The 22,471-nt window shown below is 53.7% G+C and overlaps 2 protein-coding genes across 4 annotated transcripts in view; both read right to left on the bottom strand.

The window, feature by feature from the left end:
* The window catches only part of Gnal (G protein subunit alpha L), a 93,021-nt gene that overhangs the window by 3,806 nt on the left and 66,744 nt on the right, over positions 1 to 22,471 (bottom strand). For all 3 annotated transcript variants that reach the window (XM_063231998.1, XM_063231999.1, XM_003464446.5), the window contains exons 6-11: positions 5,502 to 5,556; positions 4,692 to 4,765; positions 4,195 to 4,253; positions 3,846 to 3,966; positions 1,883 to 2,013; positions 1,064 to 1,131 (exon numbers count right to left, since the gene is read on the bottom strand). In XM_063231998.1, coding sequence (XP_063088068.1) covers positions 1,064 to 1,131; positions 1,883 to 2,013; positions 3,846 to 3,966; positions 4,195 to 4,253; positions 4,692 to 4,765; positions 5,502 to 5,556 — 508 coding nt within the window. The remainder of the gene's footprint in view (positions 1 to 1,063; positions 1,132 to 1,882; positions 2,014 to 3,845; positions 3,967 to 4,194; positions 4,254 to 4,691; positions 4,766 to 5,501; positions 5,557 to 22,471) is intronic.
* Positions 10,055 to 12,684, bottom strand: Chmp1b (charged multivesicular body protein 1B). The gene has a single exon (XM_005001227.4). It carries the CDS (start codon positions 12,415 to 12,417, stop codon positions 11,818 to 11,820), a length of 600 nt encoding a protein of 199 aa, XP_005001284.1. The 5' UTR covers positions 12,418 to 12,684; the 3' UTR covers positions 10,055 to 11,817.

Raw genomic sequence — 22,471 nt, 5'->3', positions numbered from 1 at the left:
ACTTAATTTAGGTCCCCACACGTGACAAGGCCCTGTGGTGCAGATGTGCACTCAGTGATCCTCGGCACTCACTACGTTGTCCCAGCTGTGGGAATGCCCCTATGGCATGGAGAGAAGTGCTGCGTCATCAGCAGCTCTGGGAGTGCAGGTTAAACCTGTTCCCTCCAGACATGAGGAACCTTCAGAGCATAGGCATGGGCAGCAGGAAGCCAGCTGGGCTGCAGAGGCCGGAGGGGCCATATGGGCATACCGTGTGCCTGGCTGGAGTCGTGCTGCCCTCTAACCCCAGGCTCACGGATGTGACTGTCTTTGAAGAGGTAAAGAAGGTAGGACGAGGTGCCCAGGGTGATGCTGATCTAGTGTGGCTGTCCGTGCACACAGGCGAGGTGAGCACACAGGCCAGTGAGGACAGGGAGGTGATGGCCACCTGCTTGCCCAGGGTGGAAGCTGCAGTGGTGACTGCGGGCTGCACCTGGCCTCACCTCTGCCCAGGCTGTGAGAGCTCATGCACAGCTGATCTCAGGCATGATCTCCAGGGGCTGCTGGGAGACTGTTCTCACCTGTTCCCTCTACTGTGTGCCAGATGCTTGCCTGGGCACCCAGCCTTGCTGTCCCTGCCTGGGCCATACAGACTTGGGCACGGACTCGGGTCGGGTCTTGCTGCGGTCTGCTGAGTCCCTTTTTGTGTTTCAGACACCTGATTTTTGCCCTGATGTTCCCTGGAGGTGACAGCAAGGGCCTGGGGGAGGAGAGGTCATGTGGCTGGGTCACCAGGTGAAAAAGGCCCAGGCCCCAAGACCTCATGAAAAGGCCCAGGGGAAAAGTCTCTGGTGAGCTTTGAGATGCAAGATTCACAGCCGAGGGATGTAGAGGACGGTCCAGGGAGCAGGGAGCGTGTGGCTATGGGGACTGATCCAGCCTCTCTGACCTTGGTGTGCTCAGTTCTGACACTGAGGCTCTTATGTGGTGAAGTGTCCGTGAGCTTGGGAAAGGCTAAATCATTTGCAAGTTTCAGTGAATAAAATGCTAAGGTGGTGGAACAAAAGTTAGTAAAGTCACGCACCAGAAAGAGGTCCCGGATGAAGAACTTGGCTCTGGTAACCTTGGGGTCTTCTCCTGCATCTGGGGTTGCTGTGGGAATTAAAAATGAAGTTTCATGGAGTGAAACGAGGGTGTGGCCCTGCAGAGGCAGAAAACAGGTCTGAGCTGGCTCTTCACACCCTGCCACCCTTTGGCCTGTGCTGGCTTCTTTCTCACATCAGCCAGGCCTGGGCCCCGTGGGAGGCTCAGGAAGGCACTGGAAAGCTGACGGGTGACCAGAAGCAGGAGTGAGGACCGCGCCCTCCTGTCCACGCCACACCACCTGGCCTTTGGAGGCTGCATCCATGTGACCTGGATGCCCAGGGTCACCTCCATCAACCTCACCCACGGGAGGCCGAGACAGTACCACTGAGGCTGCAGGAGGGCAAGGCTGCCACCGCTGCCTTCCTGGGCCCCACAGCATGAAGGGGTGCCGCAGGGGATACTCTTCTGCATCAGAGCGGCCTTCAGCTGAAATCTGAAAGTTCTACAATCTGACTGTGAGTCCACCTGGAAAAGCGCACACCTGACTCGAGTGTGAGGCATAGTCAGGGTGCAGGTGTGCTGGAAATGTCAGCTGTGGGCCTAGCACAGAGGCATGTGTGGAACACAGGTGACTGTCACGCTTAGAGACCTCCCTGTCTGTGCAGATATCCAGGTCCTGACTCAACCACCTGCCCAGGGCCAGGTGGAGCTGTGCTCCTGGACTCCAGCAGTTGGGCGCAGGGAGAGGACAACCTAAATCAGCGAGGCCCCTTTGGGTCAGGACTCCCAAGATCCTGCTGCCCGGTCAGGACCTTACCATCTTCTGGAACAGTGTAGTTTGCGTACTCGGGGAAATAGTCTTCGATCTTTGATTTCCCTGCCAGGACCTTCTCTGCCAGCATGTCCTGCTTGTTCAGGAACAAGATTATGGAGATGGTGCGCAGCCACCTGCAAGCAGCGACAGACACAGATTTCAAACCAGGCAACATTCTCATGGCCACCAGCCCCACTGGAGGGTGGGTTGAGTCAGAGGCACCAATACTCCCCATATTGGCGATGGCAGGTGCAGGTCATCACTGGGTTGATGGCGCCTTCTCCTTCAGCTCTGCTGGGCTGGAGTTCACGGGAACTGAGCTGAAACCCACCTCTGAGTGCGCAGGGTGGCAAGGGCTTGGGAGAGGTTACAGCGGCCACCCTGAGGCCGCAGGAGGATGCGGGGCTCTCTGGCCAGTCCCTGACTGTCCCCCAGCAGGTCTGGTCCTGGCAGAAGCTGTCACAATAACCAGATGTGACAGGGACAGAGAGGTGGCCTACGGATAGTGATGGGAAGCAGGCAAAGGTCCCTGTGCACTTTGCCTCATGGCATTGGCTCCAGGCACCGGCTCGAAGGGTAGCCATGTAAATGTGCAGAGCCCGGATACTTCCCTTCCAGGGGCTGTGAGTGGCCACTCACCTGGGCAGAGAAGCAGCACTGCTTCTGCTAGTTATTAAGTGATCTTAGTGACAGGTCATCTTCCATAATCTTCAGTTAAGACTAACCAGCCTTCAGGTACACTGAGACTATAATCTACAGCTGGGCATGCCTGTGATGCCAGCTACTAGGGAGACTGAGGCAGTAGGATCTGAAGTTGGAGGCCAGCGAGGGAAGCCCAGTGATAGCAAGTTTGAGAAAGAGCCTGGGGACAGAGCCCCAAGGCAGGGCATACCCCAACATTCTCAAGGCCTTGGATTCAATCAAAGCTCCACCCCCAAAAAGGATTAGAATCTTAAATCACCCAAAAATGTAGAAAATAATCCAGTGTGGTTATTTGGAGAGATGCCCTAAGCTGCACTCTCAGGGCTCTCAGGCCGGGCCGGGGGGGTGGTGCTGGTGGTGGTGGTGCTCTTGTCTCTTTCAGGGCTCTTGTGGGTGCTGAGCAGTGCTCCCGCCCGGCTGAAGCCTGGTCCTGTCTCACAGCGAGACCCATGGCTCCTGTGCTGTGTGGCCATGGTGCGGCAGTCACAGTGACTCCAAAGGGTCCTGCTGAACTCTCTCAGCAGCAGAGAACCAGAGCAGGCTCCAGGCCCTGTAGAGAAGATGCCTCCCGGGACCCAGCGCTCTGGGGCTCCACTGTGCTCTTCCCAAGCACTTCTCGGGCTCTGGTTTCAGCTGGGTGAGAGGCGCAAGAGCCAGGTGCCTGCCTTGCTGACCCGGTCCTGGTCTCCGCCACACGGCATGTCAGGCATGGTTACACTGTGCCTTTGGCTCTGAGTGATCTCAGAGACCGTGAAACTGTCAGCAGATGGTTTTAAAAACTAAATCAAACCAGTTTTGAGCCCTAGGTATAATCTCAGCTTTCAAAAAGGTTTAAATTTTCTTGAAAAAGCACCATCAGAGTGTCATCAACGAACATTCCCCATTTTAAGTACAACTGTACTTAGATGGCGTGAAAGAGACACTTCCTATGGCTTAGGGCTTTTGGGTAAGGAAAGGGCGTGCTGACCGAGAATAAATGACCATGAGCCCTGCTAGTAACACATCTGCCGTCTTTGGAGTACATATGCATGTACACTGGGGTGTGAACCCAGGGCTTCCCTACACATGCGCCACATCTCCAGTCCTGATGATTTGTTCATTTTGAGCCAGGATCTCCCAAGTTGCCTGCCCTGGCCTCAAATGTGGAATCTGTCTGCCTCAGCCTCCCGAGTGCCGGGATGAATCCTGTGTCATTGCCCGGCTCCTCGGTGTCTAACAGGAGGAGACCCTGATCCAGCGGCTGCCTGAAGCTGCACCCTGTCACCTGTTGTTCCAGATGCTCTCGAAGAGGTCCAGGGATTCCCTCAGCCGGTTGGTGTTGTTGTCCTCCCGGATGACCATGTTGTAGCTGCTGCAGGCTGCGACGTAGATGATAGCAGTGACGTCTGCGAGGGGACAGTGAGGAAGTGAGTGAGCAGTGACTATGCGGCACACACACCTACCTGCTGGCACCGGGGGGTGTGCTGCATGTGTAAGGGGCCCTGTGGGTGTGCCGGATGGGGCCGGGCTCCTTAAACCCTCTGCCTGGGGGTTCTGTGGAAGGCAGCGGCACCGGGTCTGCAGGCTTAGTCTGTGTGGTATGGAGCACCCCCCTCTCCCCAGCAGGGCCTCACCGTTAAAGCACTGGATCCACTTCCTGCGCTCGTCACGCTGGCCGCCCACGTCGAACATGCTGCGGGGGATCAGGCGCTCAGGTGGAGCCCACAGGCACTGGCAGCTCCCTTCATTACACCCCACTGCCCGATGTGACCTTGGCCTCACTCAGCCTGGTCCCTCTGCTACTCTCTTGTGGCTGTGGCAGTGGGATGGGGCATAGAGAGTGGCCAGTGCAGCGTGGATGCCACAGTCAGTAGCCTCCAGTGGACACCGTGTCCTGCTGGCTGCTGCGGCCATGTGGAGCCCAACCCTGAAGCCTGAGCAACAAGCGAGCAAAGGTCATTGTCTCCTTCTCACCAAAGGGAGTGGCCCAGGGTAGTGTGAGGCCACAGGGGACCATCACCTTTGGGGACCTTTCAGTCCTGGGGACCTGACACCCAGCCCAGCTGCACTCTGAGCCTGCAGGGGAGCCATCACCCCCGGGGACCCATCGCCCCATCTCAGCCATACTCACTGGAAGTTCACTTTGTCCACCTGGAACCGAGTCTCGAAGATGCCCGAGGTCAGCACCCTGCACCTCAGCAGGTCCTGTGGGAGCAGAGGCAGTGCTAAGCCAGGCTGGGAGCCAGGGTCTTGAACTCCAGAAAGAGCCAGAACTTGGGGTCCGCTGGGCCTCCACCCCCACAGGAAGGTCTTGATTCCTCAGAGACCCAGTGTCTGAGCTTTTGTTCTTGAGACTTTTTAGCGGGGGAAGCTACTGTCTCTGCAGGGACCTGGAGCCTGGGGTCTCATCAGCCTGAGGCTCACTTCAGTGTTCCCTCTCCCAAATCCCCACCAGATGCTGTGGTCTCTGGTGATGAGGAAGTCCTGCATGTCACAGAGTCCACTTGGATCTGTGCTGTGATCTGGGGATTTGAGGTGGCCATATGTCTCAGGGCTGGAGGACAGTTTAGGACAGCCTGGGGGTGAGGAAGGTGGGATCCCTAGACTGTGCTACAGCCTCTGAGGAGGGACCTTTGGCAGTGGGGATGATGCCTGGGGGCATGTGGGCTGTTTGAGGGGAGGCGGGTTCCACATGGTTCTCTGTCCCCAACATTCCAAGGGTCGAGGTTCGCTTTGTTCCAGCTCAGGCCAGGGAGCTGCTCTGGGCTCAGCAGGAGGGGACAGAGGCTCAGGGGTGAAAGAACCATATGGGAATTCTTCCCACGCTAGCCTGGAGGGCTTGAGTATGGTGACATCCCTGACACATGCAGGGCAAGATGTCGGTGCTTCCCCTCAATTTATTTAAGGCAACCCAGAGTGGTCCCGGAGGGCGGCTTTGTACCTGGTCTGTAGGTGTGTAGTCCACCAGGCTCACGCTGTCGATTCTCTCCAGGAAGCTGCAAGACAGAGTATGATCAGGGCTCACAGGTTCTTGGGAACTTAACCCGGGCTGAGGGTGCAAGAACAGGACACCCACAGAGGCACAGTGAGCACAGGCACTGGGGGCCCAGGACCAGCTTTGTTTCCTCCCACCCACCATGTTCCTTTCTTTCCTTCCAGATCTTTATGGTCAGCGTCCTTGGGGTTGGGCAGGCACTGGGCCTCCCCTCCTTGGCTGGCAGCAGAGGCACCCTGAAGGGGACAGGGTCAGTAGATGCAGGAAGCGGGAGGGGAAGGGACATACAGAGAACTGAGATGCATCCATGCACCAGCTCCCCACAAGGAACGCAGTCTTTATGTGCAGCAAACATAGACTGATAAAAGGTGGAAAGGCAGACACGCAGTGGGAGGTGGCAGGGTTCCTCCAGGGTGCTGCGCTCCCAGTGGGAACAGGACATGTGCAGTGGTGTGCACGGCTGTGTGTGAGCCTGAGTGTAGGGTGAGGTGCGTCTCTGTCCCAGCCCTGTGGACACATGGAGGTGACAGTTGTGGCAGGACAGCAGGGTGCACGGGTGGCAGGTGACCGAAATGGATGGATGTCTCTGCCTGTGTCCATGGGCCTGGTGCTGTCCTGCCCTGGAACTCAAGACCCAGCAGGTGGCCTGTAACCTGGTGGCTTCCATGTCCCCGGCACCCAGCCCTCAGCATGAGCAAGGGACCTGGGGAGGTCGGGTCATGAGGGGACCCTGAGGGTCCCTGGACAGAAAAGGCCAGCACTGGTGATTGGTGGCCAGGGCTCCTCTCCAGCACAAGGAGCTGGTGAGCTTGTGACCCTCATCTCTGGCCTGCTGACAGGCGGGGTGGGCGGATAACCAGAGAGCAGAGGTGAGCAGGCTCAGGGTCCAGCCTGCCTAGCATCTGCCCGAGTCTGGTCCTGTCCCCAAACTGGTGTGCGCTCAAGCAAATGCACCCTCCAAGCTGGTGTCATGATAGGCCCAGTTAATGACCTGCTCGGTCAAAGCCACAGAATGACCACTGGCTTCCTAAGCCACCCTAACAGCCTCCTGCCGAGACGCTCACTCACGAGGTCCCCATGGCCCAGCATGACTGGCAGCCTGTGTCCTTGCACTTGGCACAAGCCTGGCATAGGGCAGCCACAAGCAGCACAGCTTCTCGGTGTGGTGGGGCAGTACACAGGCTGGGTAAGGGGAGAGAGCAGGCTGCACCCTCCATGGTCAGCAGGGAGGTCACGTGACAGGACATCAGGGAGGGCGGCTCTGCAGAGGGATGTGCAGCTACCCTGGCCTGCAGTCCACCAAAGAAGTCAGGGAGCCTGCAGGGGGCCTGGTATCTGGCTCAGGTGACAGGGCCGTGGAGACGCCAGCAGCCCCTGATGCTGGTGGCCTCTTTAAACAAGGACTGTCAACCTTGCCAGCTGCTACAGCAGCCCAGAGGCTGGGAGAAGAGGGTCCCGACCTGGTCATACCTCAGGGATCAGTAGTGAGACCTGCTAACTCCTCCTGTCTGCCCTGGGACCCGGGCAGGGACTTACAGAGCTCAGCCGTGGGGACACAGAAACCCAGTTGCTGCCCAGGACTGAAAGGAGATTCGAAGCCCGTGGCTCCAGTTAGCATTCAGGAAGAGGCCAGCCTAAAACAGGAGGTGCATAAGGTGGGTGAACGGACTCGGAGGTTGGCAGAGTGAACCGGTGTTCCTGGGGTTCATAGGATACACTCTGAGGTCTCCAGGGTAGAGTCAGAGGCAGCCCCACAAGGGTCTTGGCAGTCACACCTGGAGTTCCAGTGTGACTTCTGGAAGGGCCACAGTTTAACAGGCCACGGCATGCTGAGCAGCACAGCAGGGTGAATCTGGGAGCCCCGTGAACACGATGGAGAAGGACCCACGTGTGGCAAGGACGGCAGCAGAGTAGGGACAGTGCCGGCGAGTGCACCCTGGCGGGGGCAGAGCAATTTCTGTGTTTTCTCTCCATTGTTTCTGGCCACACGGAGGACATTCAGGACTGCAGAAGTGGTTTTTGTCCTTATCCTTTAGAGCGCTCTGTTGCCAAAATGCAAACAACAACATACCCAAGTGCCCCAAAGTCCCCCACATAAAATATCAACAGGTGCTCATGTTTATACCCATCTGCAGTTCGCTTTCCCATGGAAACAACCTGAGTCACAGACTTCTTACAGCCACAGAATGTGAGACAGGGCGACAGGGACAGCCAGGAAAAGCCACGCACAGCTCCATCACGTGCTTTTATCACTGGATCTGAGAAGCAGCAGCAACCAAATGCAATTAAAATGCTTTACAATTTTTTTTTGAGACAGGGTCTCACTGTGTCAACTCATGGCAATCCTCTGCATTTCAATCCTGTGTTGTGAAAAAATACAGTAAGTTGAAACCATCAAGGCAAGTAAAAAGTCACTCTGTGCTCTTGACACTTGCTTAGGGTTCTTCATGCTAGGATGCCGTTAGGAGAGCCGTGCCCATAGCAGAGGTGCTGGCAAGTGCTGTCTTGGGCCAGACAAGCCCCTCACCCTGGCAGGCCCAGCCCGGCAGCACAGAGCCTCTGCAGACCTCTGCCCAGGTCTGCGGCCATCTCTGAGGGTCCAGAGACCTGGGACAGTGACTGGTGCTGTGTTCTCTCTCCACTGGACAGCCATTCCCAGGAGTCCAGTCTTCTACTTCCTGCAGACGGGCAACTCCATGCCTGTGGCCTGGGCTTCTCACCTTTGATGTCAAACCGACCTCTACTGTGTCCCAGCTTGGCCAGGCCGCTGAGGCTTTGGCCTCTGGGACTCACTTTTCCCTTGGAAACCCGAGATGTCTTGCTCCAAGATGCTAATTCTAGTGGCCAGAGACACAGGGATCCCTTTTGCTTGGTATTTATGGGGTCGACTAGCACAGTCCACTGCCCTACACTGCAGTTCTTGCCTTTCTTAAAAGGTGAGGTGGGAAACACATAAAACATGAAAACTGCACTCTTTTTGTTTTCTCTTTCTTTCCTTCCTTCTTTTCTTCTTTTTTCAGGGTCTTCCCCAGTTGCCCTTGCCCAAGCTGGCTTTAAACTTGGGATCTTCCCGCCTCAGCATCCTGAATAGCTGGGACTGATGCCACCATGTCTGTTTGGCTGGCACTGATCTTTGTCTTGCTATTTTTATACTATGTCCACTTTTCATGTCTGTGTCCTTGCTACTTCATTGTACTGAATGACACTTAGGAGCAGCAGCATGGCTTTTTTAAGCTTCTAGGAAGAGGTTCCCCGAGCTGGTACCTGGTCTGTTTGGTTTCCATCTTACACTGTATCCAGCCCTCAAGAGCTTGCTTATCGTGATCCCTTTCAGGGAAGCAGGGCGGGAACCTGGACACACAGAGGCAGGCAAGCACAGAGTACTGGGCCAGCTCCAGCTGGCACTGTCATAAGCACATCATCCAGGCCTGTGTCCCATGGTATGCGGCTGGAGGGCCTGTGCCAGCCGCCAGCCCGGGCCCAGGACAGACAGTGGAGGCCCTGGCCAGCCTCCTGTGGACCTGCTGTCTAGTTGGAGAAAGTAAACTTGGGAAAACCAGGTGAGTTGTTACTAATTCTGGGCAATTCACTGAAAACCACAACCACAGAGGCCTCTTCGCTGGCTCACAGCTTTGCACAACTGGTGTCAACACCTTGCACTCCCGAATGCAGCTCAGCAAAAGGCCCCGGGGGGGGGGGGTGGTGGCGCGCTGGGAGTGCAGCAGCAGGATTTCCTCCCTGCTGGGGTCCTGCCTGCTGACCTTGACTCTGCCCCTGCTGCTGAGGTGGTCACCTGGTGCTGCATGGAACCAGGGCCTCATGCAGGCTGGGCAAGTGCTCTACACCGAGCCAGGTCCCAACCCACGGTGCCTGTCTTGGCCTCTTCCAAGTCAGCAGCGGCAGTGGCGTCCGTCCTCAGAGGCCTTCACACACCAAGGCTCGGCCCCTTCAGGGCAAACGGATTTAGCTACTGTTCTCCAGCTGTGACATCTGGGTTTGCACTGAACTATAAGCAGAGGACAAGAAAGTGTTTGAGACAGTACACGGTATTCTTCTCCTGTGGATTCTAAACCCAGGTTAGAAACCACATTTGAAGACCGGTAGTTGCATGAAAATTACCTACTGCCCTGTACGTCTGGGTTGGATCCTTGTGTAACCCGGACCTGCCTGTGGTCTAGGGAAGATGAATCTTGTTGCCAAGTAGAAATGACTACATAGTGAAGGAACAGGCAAGGCTCCCAGGAATATGCAAGCAAATGCTATGCCAGCTAAATAAGAACTCTGCTGCTAGGACTGAGAACCTGTGTGAAAACAGCACGCTTCTAAACCGAATCTATCTGTGACATCTCGTTTCTTAAAGAGCTTTTAAAAAATGTTTTGGAGGACATAGTATTGAAGTCAAATCCAGGGCCTTTCCAACTCTAAAGGTATGTGCTCCCCTAAACTATATCCCAGCCCTTATACGGCTTAAGTGCAATCCATACTCATATACAATAATGTGTGGCTTAAAATGATTTATTTAAGAAATTTCTGTAATTTTCATTTCTACACTGCATGAATTTCAAAAGGGAAGAAATGATGCATGGGCCTGTAGTGCTTTTGAAAATATTTGATTCATAAAAATGCACATCCATATAGTATGAAATGAACATATTTTAAGAAAGTTCAAGCATATACAAGCATTGTGGCATTTCACAAAATAGATTTTGAAGGGAATATATGCGCTCTACAAGACTCTTCAATTACCAAAAGCATCGACACTGAGCTATTTTGTTAGTTGTGATTATGTGTTCCAGTCCAAAAAGCCGCACCCACATAGCTGCCTGCCACAGGGCCCTTGAGACGCGGGCTTCCCAACAGCACCCACTTAAATGTGTGTCAGGCCACAACAGCACAGACCCGCTAGTTTTTCCCTTCACTCGTTTACGCTGCAAAACAAGTTAAAAGGATAAACATGTGGTTATGAGTTCCAAGTTTTAAAGAACTTGGAAGGGACCTGTTTACTTCTTCAAATACTAAAATTCTCTCACGGAGAAACCTGCCACTCAAGGAAGGAGACTTTAGGGAAACCTGTAAGTACTTAGATTAACACACTTGCCAAGCAAAAGCAAACTGCTGCTCTCCACCACGTGTGGCCACGAGGAAAGTGGTGGCTCCACGCTTGACTTCAGCATTCACAGGCACTCAAAACACAGGACGATGAACCCAACCAGTCTTTCCTGCCAACCCCAACTCTTCTCCTCCCAGCTTCAAGCTGGCTGGCTGTAGATTCTAGTTACAGTATTTGCATGGCTAAGTAAAACATCCAACTTATATTTTTGAAATTTCTAAGTGTTGTTTTAAAAGAAAATAATAAACGCAAATAATTAGAACTTAAAATGCAGTTCTAATTTTATTTCTATTTTTGGTTGGTAAAATCAAAAAACAAAATCTATAAACACATAGTCCCAGGGTTTCCCTCACACCAATCAATAATTCTTTGGCAACATTAGGTGCTTAATATGAGTGCTGTCCTAATTAATATACTTTAGCAGGAGCCTGGAGTGTTGACATAGGAAAATAGCTAGAAATCGCCCAATATTAAACCTTCTATGTCTTTTTTTAAAACTCTTGGTAAATAGAAAATATGACAACATTTAATTTTTCCTGATAATAAATGATGTGGCATTTTTTTTTTCAGTTTCACAAACTATTATCACATGAAAAACTTACAGAATGTAAACAGTGAGAGTGAAAAATTTCCTAAGGTAATTGCAATAAAAGTTACTGGAGAACAAATCAGTAGTTAATTGCAGTGTTGCTTTGATGGCAAAAACAAAGGAAGGAAAACAAAGGCTACACAGAGACGGTACCGTCCACTGAGGAAGCTGAAGGAAGTGTTTACAGCATGAAACCTAGCCAATTAGCCATTCCCCTTCTTTAATTTTTACCTACCACCTGTTACCCCATGTATCGCACTAAATCAACAAAACGCATTCACTCTGATAATTTTAAATAGGAAACTGAGTATGTGGGAACTACAATTCGGATCGAATTTTCAAGATCCAAATATACCAATCCAACTAGTTCTCTTAAAAGGCAGCTATAAAAATACACATCAGCACAAGCAATATAGAACTTTACGATCCAGGGAAGGGCGGAGAAAGACCGAAATCCTCATTGCTGTAAACCCAAAGGCAGGCGGAAGGCCGTCTCAGCTTCCCACAGTCCCAGGCGCGAATCTTGCAAAGAGATTGGCACGGGGGACCCGGGGGCGCCTGCCTCACACCTGGTCCCGCAGCCGGGCCAGTCTCTGGGACAGCTCGTCCTGCTCGGCCGAGGCCACGCTGGTGCCCACGGAGCCAGTCTGGCCCTGCGGCAGCTCCATGTTGAGGTCGAGGCCCGCCTCGTCGGCCATCTCCTGGAGCAGTAGGTCCACCTGGTTTTGGGGAGTGGTCAGCGTCGTCGTGCTGCTCATCGTGTCTTCCATCTGCTGCGTCTGCACGTCCAGCGTCTCGAACTGGTGCTCGAACTTATCCATCAGGGCGGAGATCTTCTCCAAGTTCATGGTCTTCAGTGTCGCGTCCATCGACTTGACCACGCCAGCCATGGATTTGGTCACCTTGCCCATGGTCACCGCTGTCTGAACTCGGGAAGCCACTGCGTCGACCCGCGCGCTCATCCTCAGGAAGTTCACGCCCTGGTTCTTCTGGCGGATGGCGTTTTCGGCGTGTATCCTCGCCACTTCCATGTTGCCCTTTTGAATGGCCTTCTTAATTTTGGCCTTTTCGGCCTTTTCTTCCTTGTCGCATTTTTTGGCACTCCTGCTCAGTTCTTTGGCCGCGAACTTCAGGTTGAACAGGTGTTTCTCCATGGTGGACATGGTCGGACGGCTGCTGGGGGTCGGCGGCCAGGCAGCGGCGCTCGCGGCGGGGAGACAAGGGCGCGCAGGTCCACTCTCGGCCGCCGCTCCTTTGTTTTGGTCTCACTTCCTGCTTCCGCCACGAGCGGCGCAGACGGTGACGTCAACCCGGCGCCGGGGCGGGGTCGGAGGGACGGACAGCGAAGGGCCCGCCCCCTAGAGCCGCCCTTCACTCGCGCTTGCGCAGACGCTGCTCCACGGATCTAGGGCACTGGCCTGGCTGCCTCCGCCCAGTTTGGAGAGCGATTACATCATTAATAATTCACAAACCCGGGCTCCTCGGACGCTTTCTTAGGGATACATCTGTGACGCAGGCGAAATATGCACAGACCTGCACGTAAAATGTCCATGGTTTAAACTCTATGGGCTTTTTTTTTTGTGGAGGAGGGGACTTGGGATCGATCCTGGGGCCTTTGCCCTGTGCCTTTTTGACTTTTTATTTCGAAGATTTAGCTTGTCTAACTTGGCTGTAAAGTTCCTTGGGTATTTATAAAGCATCGAAAAGATGTCTGTGTTGTTGAGTTGCCCAGCTGGGTTTGAACTTGATACCCTTGCCTCAGCCTCCCAGAGTTTCCAGCTTCTGGGGATTTTTACAAGTGTGACTGGCTGTGGCGCCAGAAACCAGCAGAAGTAGACTAACACTAAGCACCAGCTCACTTTTCTGCCTAAAGCTTCTTTTCTTTACCTGGGAAATTGCCACTTTCTCAGGGGACTTTTAAAACAAAACCCCCATGCGGTCACTGGCCATGGCCTCAGTTTACCCTGACTGCACGGGGCTCTGCGATGCCTGTTCCTCTGTGGGTGAAGACACACTCAACACCCCAGCTGCCCTACTGGACCTGAGGCTGAGGTCAGCTCATGGGCGAGTTGCCAGTAACCAATGCCATCCCTCAGCTGGGCGTCTTCTGCTTACACGATTCTATCTTCTTGATATTTTACAAATATGCAGGGAACTTCACTTGCAGTAGGTGTGACAGCCTAATCTGCCATTTTGTGTTACTCGGGCAGAGAATGGAGCTGCTGGACCCCAAATGGTGCTCACTGTCAGGGGAACTGAGGCCTTTAAGGAAACGCAGCCTCCAGAAGCAGCAGATTCCTGCCAGCAGTCACAAGGCACAGGAAGGTGGGCCACCCAGTGACCAGGGCTGGGGGATCCCAAGGGCGTCATTTCGGTCGCTCCACAACTCTGGCTCTGGTGTCAGTGCCAGTCTCTGATGAGAACGGGGCTCCGTGGCACACTCCTTAGGGCTCAGTTTTGATGATGTTGTCCCCAGCACTACCACCCAGCTGAGCTCTCCGCTGCGTCTACTCCCTGCAGCTCTGCCTCCTTGGAGCAGACTGAGGCCTGGGCATTGCACTTCACGCCTGGCTCTCCACCAGTCAGAGCATGGCAGAGCCGCTTCACAGTGAATGGCATCCCTGCAGCCTGGATGACCGTCTTCTCTCTTCCCCTGGGGTCCTCTCTGTTCTGCTGCCCAAGGGCAGTGCCACCTGGCCTACTGCTCAGAGCCCCACACTGTATCCCATCCATTCCCTAGTATCTGCAGAGGCTGCAACCCGGGGGCCCCTGTAGACCAGCTGGCGATCTTTGTGTCTAGCAAAGGGAGGTTATGTGGGGATTCTTAGCTCCTTTGCTAATAGACTTTGACCCACAACTCTGATCATGCCTGAGAAGCTTCTGGACATGATGCAGGTGTGGGAAAGTGTAGTTCAGGAATCTCTTCTCGATAGCGTCACTGTGGAGGGCCTTTCCAGGAGGCCCTTTCCTTGAAAGAAGGGCAGTTGGCTCCATTTTGGCTAAACCTGGCCCTGCTTACAGGGATTGGTAAGTTCAGAGCTGGCTGAGATTTTTTATCCCTTCGGTTGGCTTTAAGCCAACAGATGCATCTAGCAGAGGTGCTGATGTGCAGTCCTTAAAGCAGTGGACAGGTCAGCGACACCTGCCTATAGCTCCCAAGTAATATGTGTGGGCCAAGCCAAGTGACACCACACTGTCCGCTGGGATTGAACTTAGAGAAGAAGCTGTGACATCTCAGGATACAGTGACACACATCAGAACTGCAGCACTGGCCCCAAAGCATTGGCTACTTCCCCAATCAGAGATACGCAGTTTACTCTTTCTGCACATGTCTGTTTCTACATACTGCAGAAAACTATCCACCTCCTACCCAGCCCGCTCACAGCACTCTCTCATTGCCTGCCTTTCTTACAGTCACTCTTACAGCCACTCCCCTCTTCATGAATGAATGAAACCCAGATTCTGCCCTGGGTTGGGGTCTTTGTTCCAGTTATTGTTCTAATTGGACTTAGGACCCCCATAACTGGCTGCCATAACTGTAGCTATGCCTTAGTGTCTTTATTCTCTCCTGGGTGGCACTGGAAGTGGTGGGCGGGAATTAACTTACTGGAATTCCAATAACTTTCCATGTGATTACCACATGGAAATAATATAAATGCCACAGGACCTCGATGAGGTCCAGGAAGGGCTTCCTGTACACAGCCACCTTACAGTACCAGAGCAGGCAGAGAATCCTTTCTTAATGAGCGTAAAGAATATTTGATTACTCTGCAGACATTTCTAGGAAGCTATGAGTCCAACCAGTTAATTATTTTAATCACAAAACGGTGAAGAAAGACACACTACAATTTGGCTTATCTGGCTTATTTCTTTTCTGAACCAATTTAAGTGGTTAACTTGAGATGCTGAAAGCAGCACAGGTGGTTTGATTTCACCATTTTCTAAATCTAAAGACATTGAAAAATATAAATAGAAGATGCACAATGTAATTTTTCCTGAGTTAAAATATTATAGGATTTGGCTGTGGGTGCAGCTTAGGGGCGGCATGCGGAGACTGTGAGCCCACACTTGATAAATGGTCCCCTTCCCTGCCAGACAAGCCCCTGGGGTCTCCATGGTCCCCTCCCCACTGGACAAGCCCCTGATATCTCCAAGCCGCTTTCTAGCATGACCTGCACGGTGCCAGTGCATCTTCTCAGCCATGGCTCCCCAGCCACATTCTGGCCCTGGGATCTGGCACCTTTCAGCAGCCACTGCAGACGACAGGTACTCAGCCATTCCTGCTGACTGGGAGGCACGAATGGGCCAGAGGAAATGGGCCTGCATGTGCACATACCTGGCCAGGGTTTTGAGGAGCATGGTATATCCATGCATTGTGTACTCTACTTGACACACATGTGCATTCATATGTTGACGCATTACACATAGGCAGGGTTTTTCTCTGTACCACCTCTGTTTTGAGGTGCTGGACACTGAACCCAGGACCTCACATGTGCTAGTTAAGTGCTCACCACTGAGCCATGCCCCCAGCCCCAAATCCATGGCCCTTCACCTAGGGACACAGCTGTAATTCAGTGCTTTGGGCCATCTCAAGGCTGCTGTCTATCATATGAAGGTACCATGATGCCCGGTTTGAAAATAGAGATGCAAGGGAGTTGACAGGAAATCCCAGGCAGCAGCCGGCTGGGGCACTGCTGGGTGGGGTGAGTTACCACAGCAGGCCCAGAGCCCCGTGTCTTCATGGTCCCAGACTCCTTGCCGGCCGTTCCTTCCCTGTGGCCCCACACGGGCTCCTCATCTATACTAAAGACCTTTTGTGCAGTGACGCTGAGGATGGAGTCCAAACCTGTCCAGCACCAGCCCGGCAGGGGCGCTTCGGACGCCTTCCCAGGCTGCAGGGACCGAGCAACATTGGCAGTGCTGGTTTTTCTACAAAGCACCTCTAAGTGTTCCGATTCTGCTCAGGCTCTCCTAATATCTGCCCCAAAGGTCTGTAGCTCTGCCTCACTGTGTAGCAGCCTGGGCAGGCCAGCTCTGTCCTCAGGGCCTCAGTTTCCCCATTTGTCAATTTGAACTGCAGATGCACGCTCTCAGAGTCGGAAGTAACTGCCCGCAGCAGCTCCTGAGCAGGGAAGCCTCTTCATTTTATGTGACGTAAGCTTCCAGGTGAGCTAAGTAATACAGCACAGTGTCACATGCGCCCTTTGTCAGTGGTTGTACTCAGGGCCTTTCCCTCTGAACTCCCCATCTCCTTGGAAATGTTTCCAAAAACTGCAGCAAATACCTCAGTGTAACTGTATCCAATCCTCTTACACTCTCAAAGGTTTTCTGTGCCAATAGAGAAGGGCACCTGTGCTACTGGGTGCTTCACTGCCAATTTAGTGGCCATGCTACTGTGTAACCTCTCTTCTTTAGCTGGTGCCAGGCAAATGCTCTACCATTGCACTGCCCCCGAATCTCTGTATGCTACAGTTTTTAAGTTTTGAGGCCAGGTCTTACCAAGGTCGGCCTCAAAACTATGGCCCCCAAGACTTCTCATTACTTATATTTACACATAGCTTTCTTCCCCTTGCATGTTATTACAAACAATTTCAGATTTTAAGCAAACTTGAAATAAGTGAATATCCACTAGCTAGAGTGTGCCATTATCACCTCCCTGTACTTGGTTTGAGCGGAGGCTTGCTTTGTTGCCTGGCGTGTGTTGAATTCCTAGTCTCAAGCAATCCTCCTGCCTCTGCCTCCTGAGTAACTGGAGCCAGACCCACCCACCAGTCCGACCTGCTTTTACTGTGCCTTTAAGGATCACACATCTATCTATGCCTCAGTCCACCTTACTTTAATGCTCCTCAAAGAAAGTGAAATTGGCAGTGTATTTTCTCATAAATACTTTGCTGCAAAGGTAGATATCCAAACCTTATGTCCTGTGAAACAGGTTTTTAATTGTACCTTTGCTGAATTTAGAACCAAACTGTCAGCACTATGTTATGTTTATTTTTCAACTTCTGTCAAATACACTACTGTCCGGAAGGAAGGCACCACACACGCTGCTGCCCTGCGCTGCATAGTACCTGTGCCCGAGCTGGGGATGGAATTGCTTTGCTCCTGCTAGGCACATGCTCTGCCCCTGGCTGCACCCCCACACACGAGAATGTGCACATGGCACTGAGAGCAGATCCCCATGCCCTGTGGCCTGCACTGCTCACAGCCACGCAGCCGCCCAGGTACCCCAATGAACACATCGTCCTCAGAGAACTGCAGATCCGACACTTACCCGCGTTTCACTGAGGCCGGGGATGCCAGGCACCATGAGGACTCCGCTAGAGTCCTAGGAGTTCAACCTGGGGCAACACCTCTGGTAAGTTTCCTTTTCATGCTTCTGCATAATTTAATGTCAGAAATTTCACATGATTACAAGGAACACTTTAAAAAGTCATCTTTGCTACTGTTGCAGCCCTCCTGCCCATAGGCCAGGCTTTTCCGAAAACAGCCCCTGGGTGACTTTCACAGAGCTTGTCAGTCTTTTCTGGCCTCTGAATTCCAACTCTGTTTCTATCAAAATGGCCTCAGAGATCTTCTGGTTTACTTGTAAGAAGCAAATGCTGTAACACAAGCACCTAAAATTAATTACCCTGTAATAAGACATCACCTTGGTTTGATACACTTGTTCCATCAAACGCCACCTGGCCCTGGCATTTGCTGTCCACTGCAGCAGGTTCTGTGGTGATGCGCTTTGGACTGGTGCCAGTTTTAGACCCTACTTTGGGGACCCAGAGTCCTGGGGTGACATGTCTGTGAGTGGCTGAGGTGGTACCTGAGTCCTCACCACAGCCTCGGCCACCTCTGCAGTGCTGGTGCAGTGCCAGGCTGCTGGGCTGCAGGACAGAGAGCTCCTATCCGTGTGCACTGAAACCAAGCTTCAGGGCCATGGCAGGGTGTTTTCTTTGCTTATGTTTTATTCTGCATTAGAGTCCAGAGGTCCCCGTGTTTGCAGCCATTGGTGGGTCTAGCAAGAGACAGTGGAGGGCAGTGAGGCCCAGGCTGCCCCCAGTCTGAAGGTTACATGTGGACAGGTGGACTGCTGAGCTCTCTGTGCCAGGCAGCCATGCTTGGAGACACTGGAAACACTGTTCCCCAAGGGTCTACAGGCACCTTGGCAGAGGCTCCGGATAGCACAGGAGTGAGTGGTCGAGGCTGGGGCTTCCGCTACGAGGCCATAGGCCTGCAGCTCACTGCCCCATTGCTCCTCACAGCGAAGGGGAAAAGGGTCTTTATAATACCGTCCTTGGTGGGCTGGTCCCATCGTGCGGATCCAGAAATTAAACTGGAAATCATTGCGTGTGTCAGGAAGGCCTCAGGTGCTCAGTGGTGACTGTTTTATGTGGAATAAACCCAGCAGTAAACAGCAATATGCATATTTAAAATTGTGGCTTCTGTGCACTAAATGACCTATAAAAGATCCACTTTGCATCAGGGTGCTGGCAATTTCTGGGTCATCCTGAAAGCCCTGCCCTCCAGGACTTGCCAGTGACCAGGGCTTGGGGCTGAGGCTGTAGTCATGAAAACTCTAGGGACAACCCTGACCCTTGTCCTGCCCTTCCTGCTCTCTGGGGACCGCGCTTTCCCTGAGGAACTGCCTTCTGGGGTGCTGGGCCTGGACATTGCTCTCAGAGCTGAGGTACTGGAAACCACATTTGATCTTACAGGGCTGTTCTAAGGATCCAATTCTCACTGGTTTTCCTTCTCCTTAAATAGCTGTCTCCATGGTTACACACTCATTTATCAGGAGCCCCAGAAGCAATGCACGCTGGATAGCACTAGAGACGGTGTTTTCACTATTGCAGTAGGAACTGGGAACCTTCTCTGGAATACCAGCTCTTGCTAGAGGCTGCTCTAGGTGTATGCTCACCTCTGTCCAGGCTTGGCCGCCAGGACCACGCTGCACTGCTGGGTACTTAGTCCTGTTGAGCATGCTGCTCAGTGACACGGCAGCCCGGAGCCACAGTCAGGCCCGGCCCCGAGCTAGGATGGAGGAAATGCAGGCAGGGAGAACGCAGACGGGAGAGCCTTGATTTAGGGGCTGTACGTTAAAGGAAGAAGGGCTGCGGGACCCAGGATTATGCAGGTCATTCTCCCCTTTGGCGAGGTTGCAAGGTTGGCAGGCTCCTGGGGGTCCAGGAGGCGTGGGTTCCTCCCATGAACCGAGTCTCTTCCATGGAAAGCAGGGCCAGATCCGGCTCAGGCCAGGTAAATAGTCTGCATTCGAACACTGCCAGTGAGTGGCACAGAGGATAGACAGGGAGGTGCTGGCGCTAGGCCCCATCCCCAGGTCACTCCCGGTCCTGTGAGAGTCCTAGCCTAGCGCACGCCACACCCCTCTCCTGGGGGTCCTCTGATGTGTACAGGCGGCACACATCAGACATGTCACAGACGTGTCCTGAGTCTCCTGCTCTGTAGCCCATGGTGGCTGGGTCCAGGCCCAGATGCTACTTCAGGGATTCTCCATCTCCTGGAATGTGCTCTGGAGTCATCCCTGGCATTGCCTGCAGGTCACAGAGTAGATGAGAGGGGGCATGGCAGGTGTGGCACCAGACACCAGCCCAGAAGCCCAGAGCGCCCCTTCCTCCGGGCAGGAGAGCCAAGGGCCCTTCACTTGGCTCACACGGCTGTGCCAGGGCTCACTTAGGCATTGGGCTCCCATTGTGCAGAAGACTCATGAGCAGGTTGGGGCCCTGGCCTGCCCTTGAGAGACTCCCTGGCACATGGGAGGGAGAAGGGCCAGGCAGACCCCCAGGATGCCAGGCCAGCCCTGTCCTTGGGGCCCCAGTCTCCCTGCTTCTGGCCACTTTGCTTCTCAGAACTGGGGTGAAACTCATAGCACAAAACTCCACATGACACAGACCATTCTGAGGTGTGTGGTTCGGGGCTCTGTGACTGTCACCCAGAGACATCTCTGCCTTGGATCATCACTCCCAAGTCCTCTACAAAGCCCTGGAAACCACATGTCAATCTCTGCCCCTGTGATCCACCTTCTGGGATGTTTTCCATGAATGCAGTCGTTCACATGTGGTCTTCACACCTGGTTCCAGGTCTATCTGTGGTGCAGCATGGAATATGTCCCTTCCTTTTCAATGCCATATAGTACTCCACACTGTGCACACACTGTATTTTGTTTACTTAGCCCTAGCAGAATTTTCACCTGACTGAGAAACTCCTGTTCCCAGATAACCCCATGACTCTGCCTCGGAGGAGGTGACCAGCTCCACCCCTTTCTAGCAGGCCTCCAGATCCAAGATGCAGCACTTTTGAGTGAGGTGGCAGTGCTCAGAGTGGCCCCAGGACACAATTCTGACAACTCAGAGGAAGGGAAGAGGAAAGGACGTGAGGAACCTCAGGAATCTGCAGGGAGGGGGTGCAGGCTTCAGGGCTCCAGTTCAGGTACGGCCACGCAATACAAGTGACATTTGGACAACACAGGACCACACAGAGGTGACTGCTGGGTTACAATGGAGCCCAAACCCCTCTCCCATGACCCTGCAGCCACCCTGTGGTCACAGCCCAGTGCCCCCTGGAGGTCTTTGCAACGCTGTGAAAGTGACAGCTGCACTGCCGGGAAGACCAAAGCACAGTACCCAGGACTGTGCACAGCACCTAGTACTTGATATGGGTAACAAGCCACCACTCAGCTGGGCGTGCATTTGCTGTGGCAGATTTCATGACATCTCAGAGCAAGGCTTCTACTTGGGGCCACAGAATGGTGCCCCTGTGAACAGTGGTGGCCTCACATGTGTCCGCTGTGCCCATGGTTGCGTCCTCTCTGGGCTCTGCTGGCCCTGTGCTGTTCTGCTCCCCACAGTGGTCACAGATCCCTGCCTACTCCCCAGGGCCTAGGAGGCCCCACCCACCTCGGTCACCTAGAGGTACCCCAAGAGGAGAGGCTCCGGCTCCCAGACAGTGGCCTAGTGGGGACACACACAAGGATGGTGGCCCTGGGGGCCAGCAGGTCACCTCTGCTGACACGGTGATGGGAGGCCGATGCCGCCTCTGACTTTCCAACATCTTTCTCCGCAGCTCAGGTGAACTCACCAGACACCTCCTCCCTGAACCCTGAGTCTGGGCCCAGAGAAGGCGGAGTCCTGGAGCGGGGTTCTATGCACATCAGGGTGGGGAACCCCTGAGGCTGTGCTCTTTGCCCCGTGGCTGTCTCTTGTCCCCAATGTACCCTGCCAAGCTCCACCTCAGAGCAGCGGTGTTCAAAGGTCTCAGGGTGCAGCCCCTCCCCGCTCTTCCTCCCTGGGCCCCAAAGCCCAACAGGAGTCCCACCCTGACCAAGCTTCCTGTCTAGGAGCCAACGGAGCACCCCTCCCTCTGCAGGCACCTGGCTGGGACAGAGGTGCAGGCCATTTGTGGCTCTCCATCCTGCAGAGACCATGCCAGCTGCCACACAGCCACTGTCCCCTACCATGCTGGGCCACACCCCTCCCTGGCCTCATGCAGCCCATGTCCTCTGGGGCCCCAGCTCTGTGATGGCACTCGATCCACCCAGGCTCCAGAACCCAAACATCCCCCAACTTGGGTCCCGCCTGGAGCCACTTCTTGTCTCTGTACCATGGTCCGCCCCCACCCGTCCCTGGATCATCTTGTGGCCCCTGCTTCTGGGGCATCAGAGCCACCCCCCTTCACCAGACTCAGCCCACGGCATGCTGCGGTGCCCAGTGCTCATCATAGAGGGAGGACACGGCACCATCTCGTGGCCCAAGGTACACAAAATCACTTATTACAGGTGGCTTTTGTTAGCAGAGCAGCGAGCGCTTCCAGAACTGCTGTTGTGAATTTCTCGGGGGACATTGGGGTCTAATGCTGTGGGCTGCACCTCAGATAGCACAAAGCAAGCAGGATGGGCAGTGTTTCAGGGAAAGCAGCAAATGGACACCAGCACCCAGGTCCTTTTCTTATCTTTTCTCAGACAGTCTTTTGTTGCCGTCACACATCTATTTACGAAATTACTTCCCATCTGCGCTCTGATGAGCGTAAATTGAGCACATTACTTTAAATGACGGCATGGATTTCATCATGAACATGGATGCTTTAAAACACATTGTCCCAGCACTATGGGGGGCTGAGGCAGGAGGATCCTAAGTTCAAGCCCAGGTTGGGCAACTTTAGTGAGACCCTGCCTCAAAATAAAAAATAAAATAAAAAGGCTGGAGTGCTGGCTCA

Source organism: Cavia porcellus, unplaced genomic scaffold (genome assembly GCF_034190915.1).
Source record: "Cavia porcellus strain 051 isolate PalLab524CR breed Dunkin Hartley unplaced genomic scaffold, mCavPor4.1 scaffold_20, whole genome shotgun sequence".
Classification (NCBI taxonomy): Eukaryota; Metazoa; Chordata; class Mammalia; order Rodentia; family Caviidae; genus Cavia; species Cavia porcellus.
Note: the sequence above shows the minus strand (reverse complement) of the source record. Positions and strands in the feature narration are given on the sequence as shown.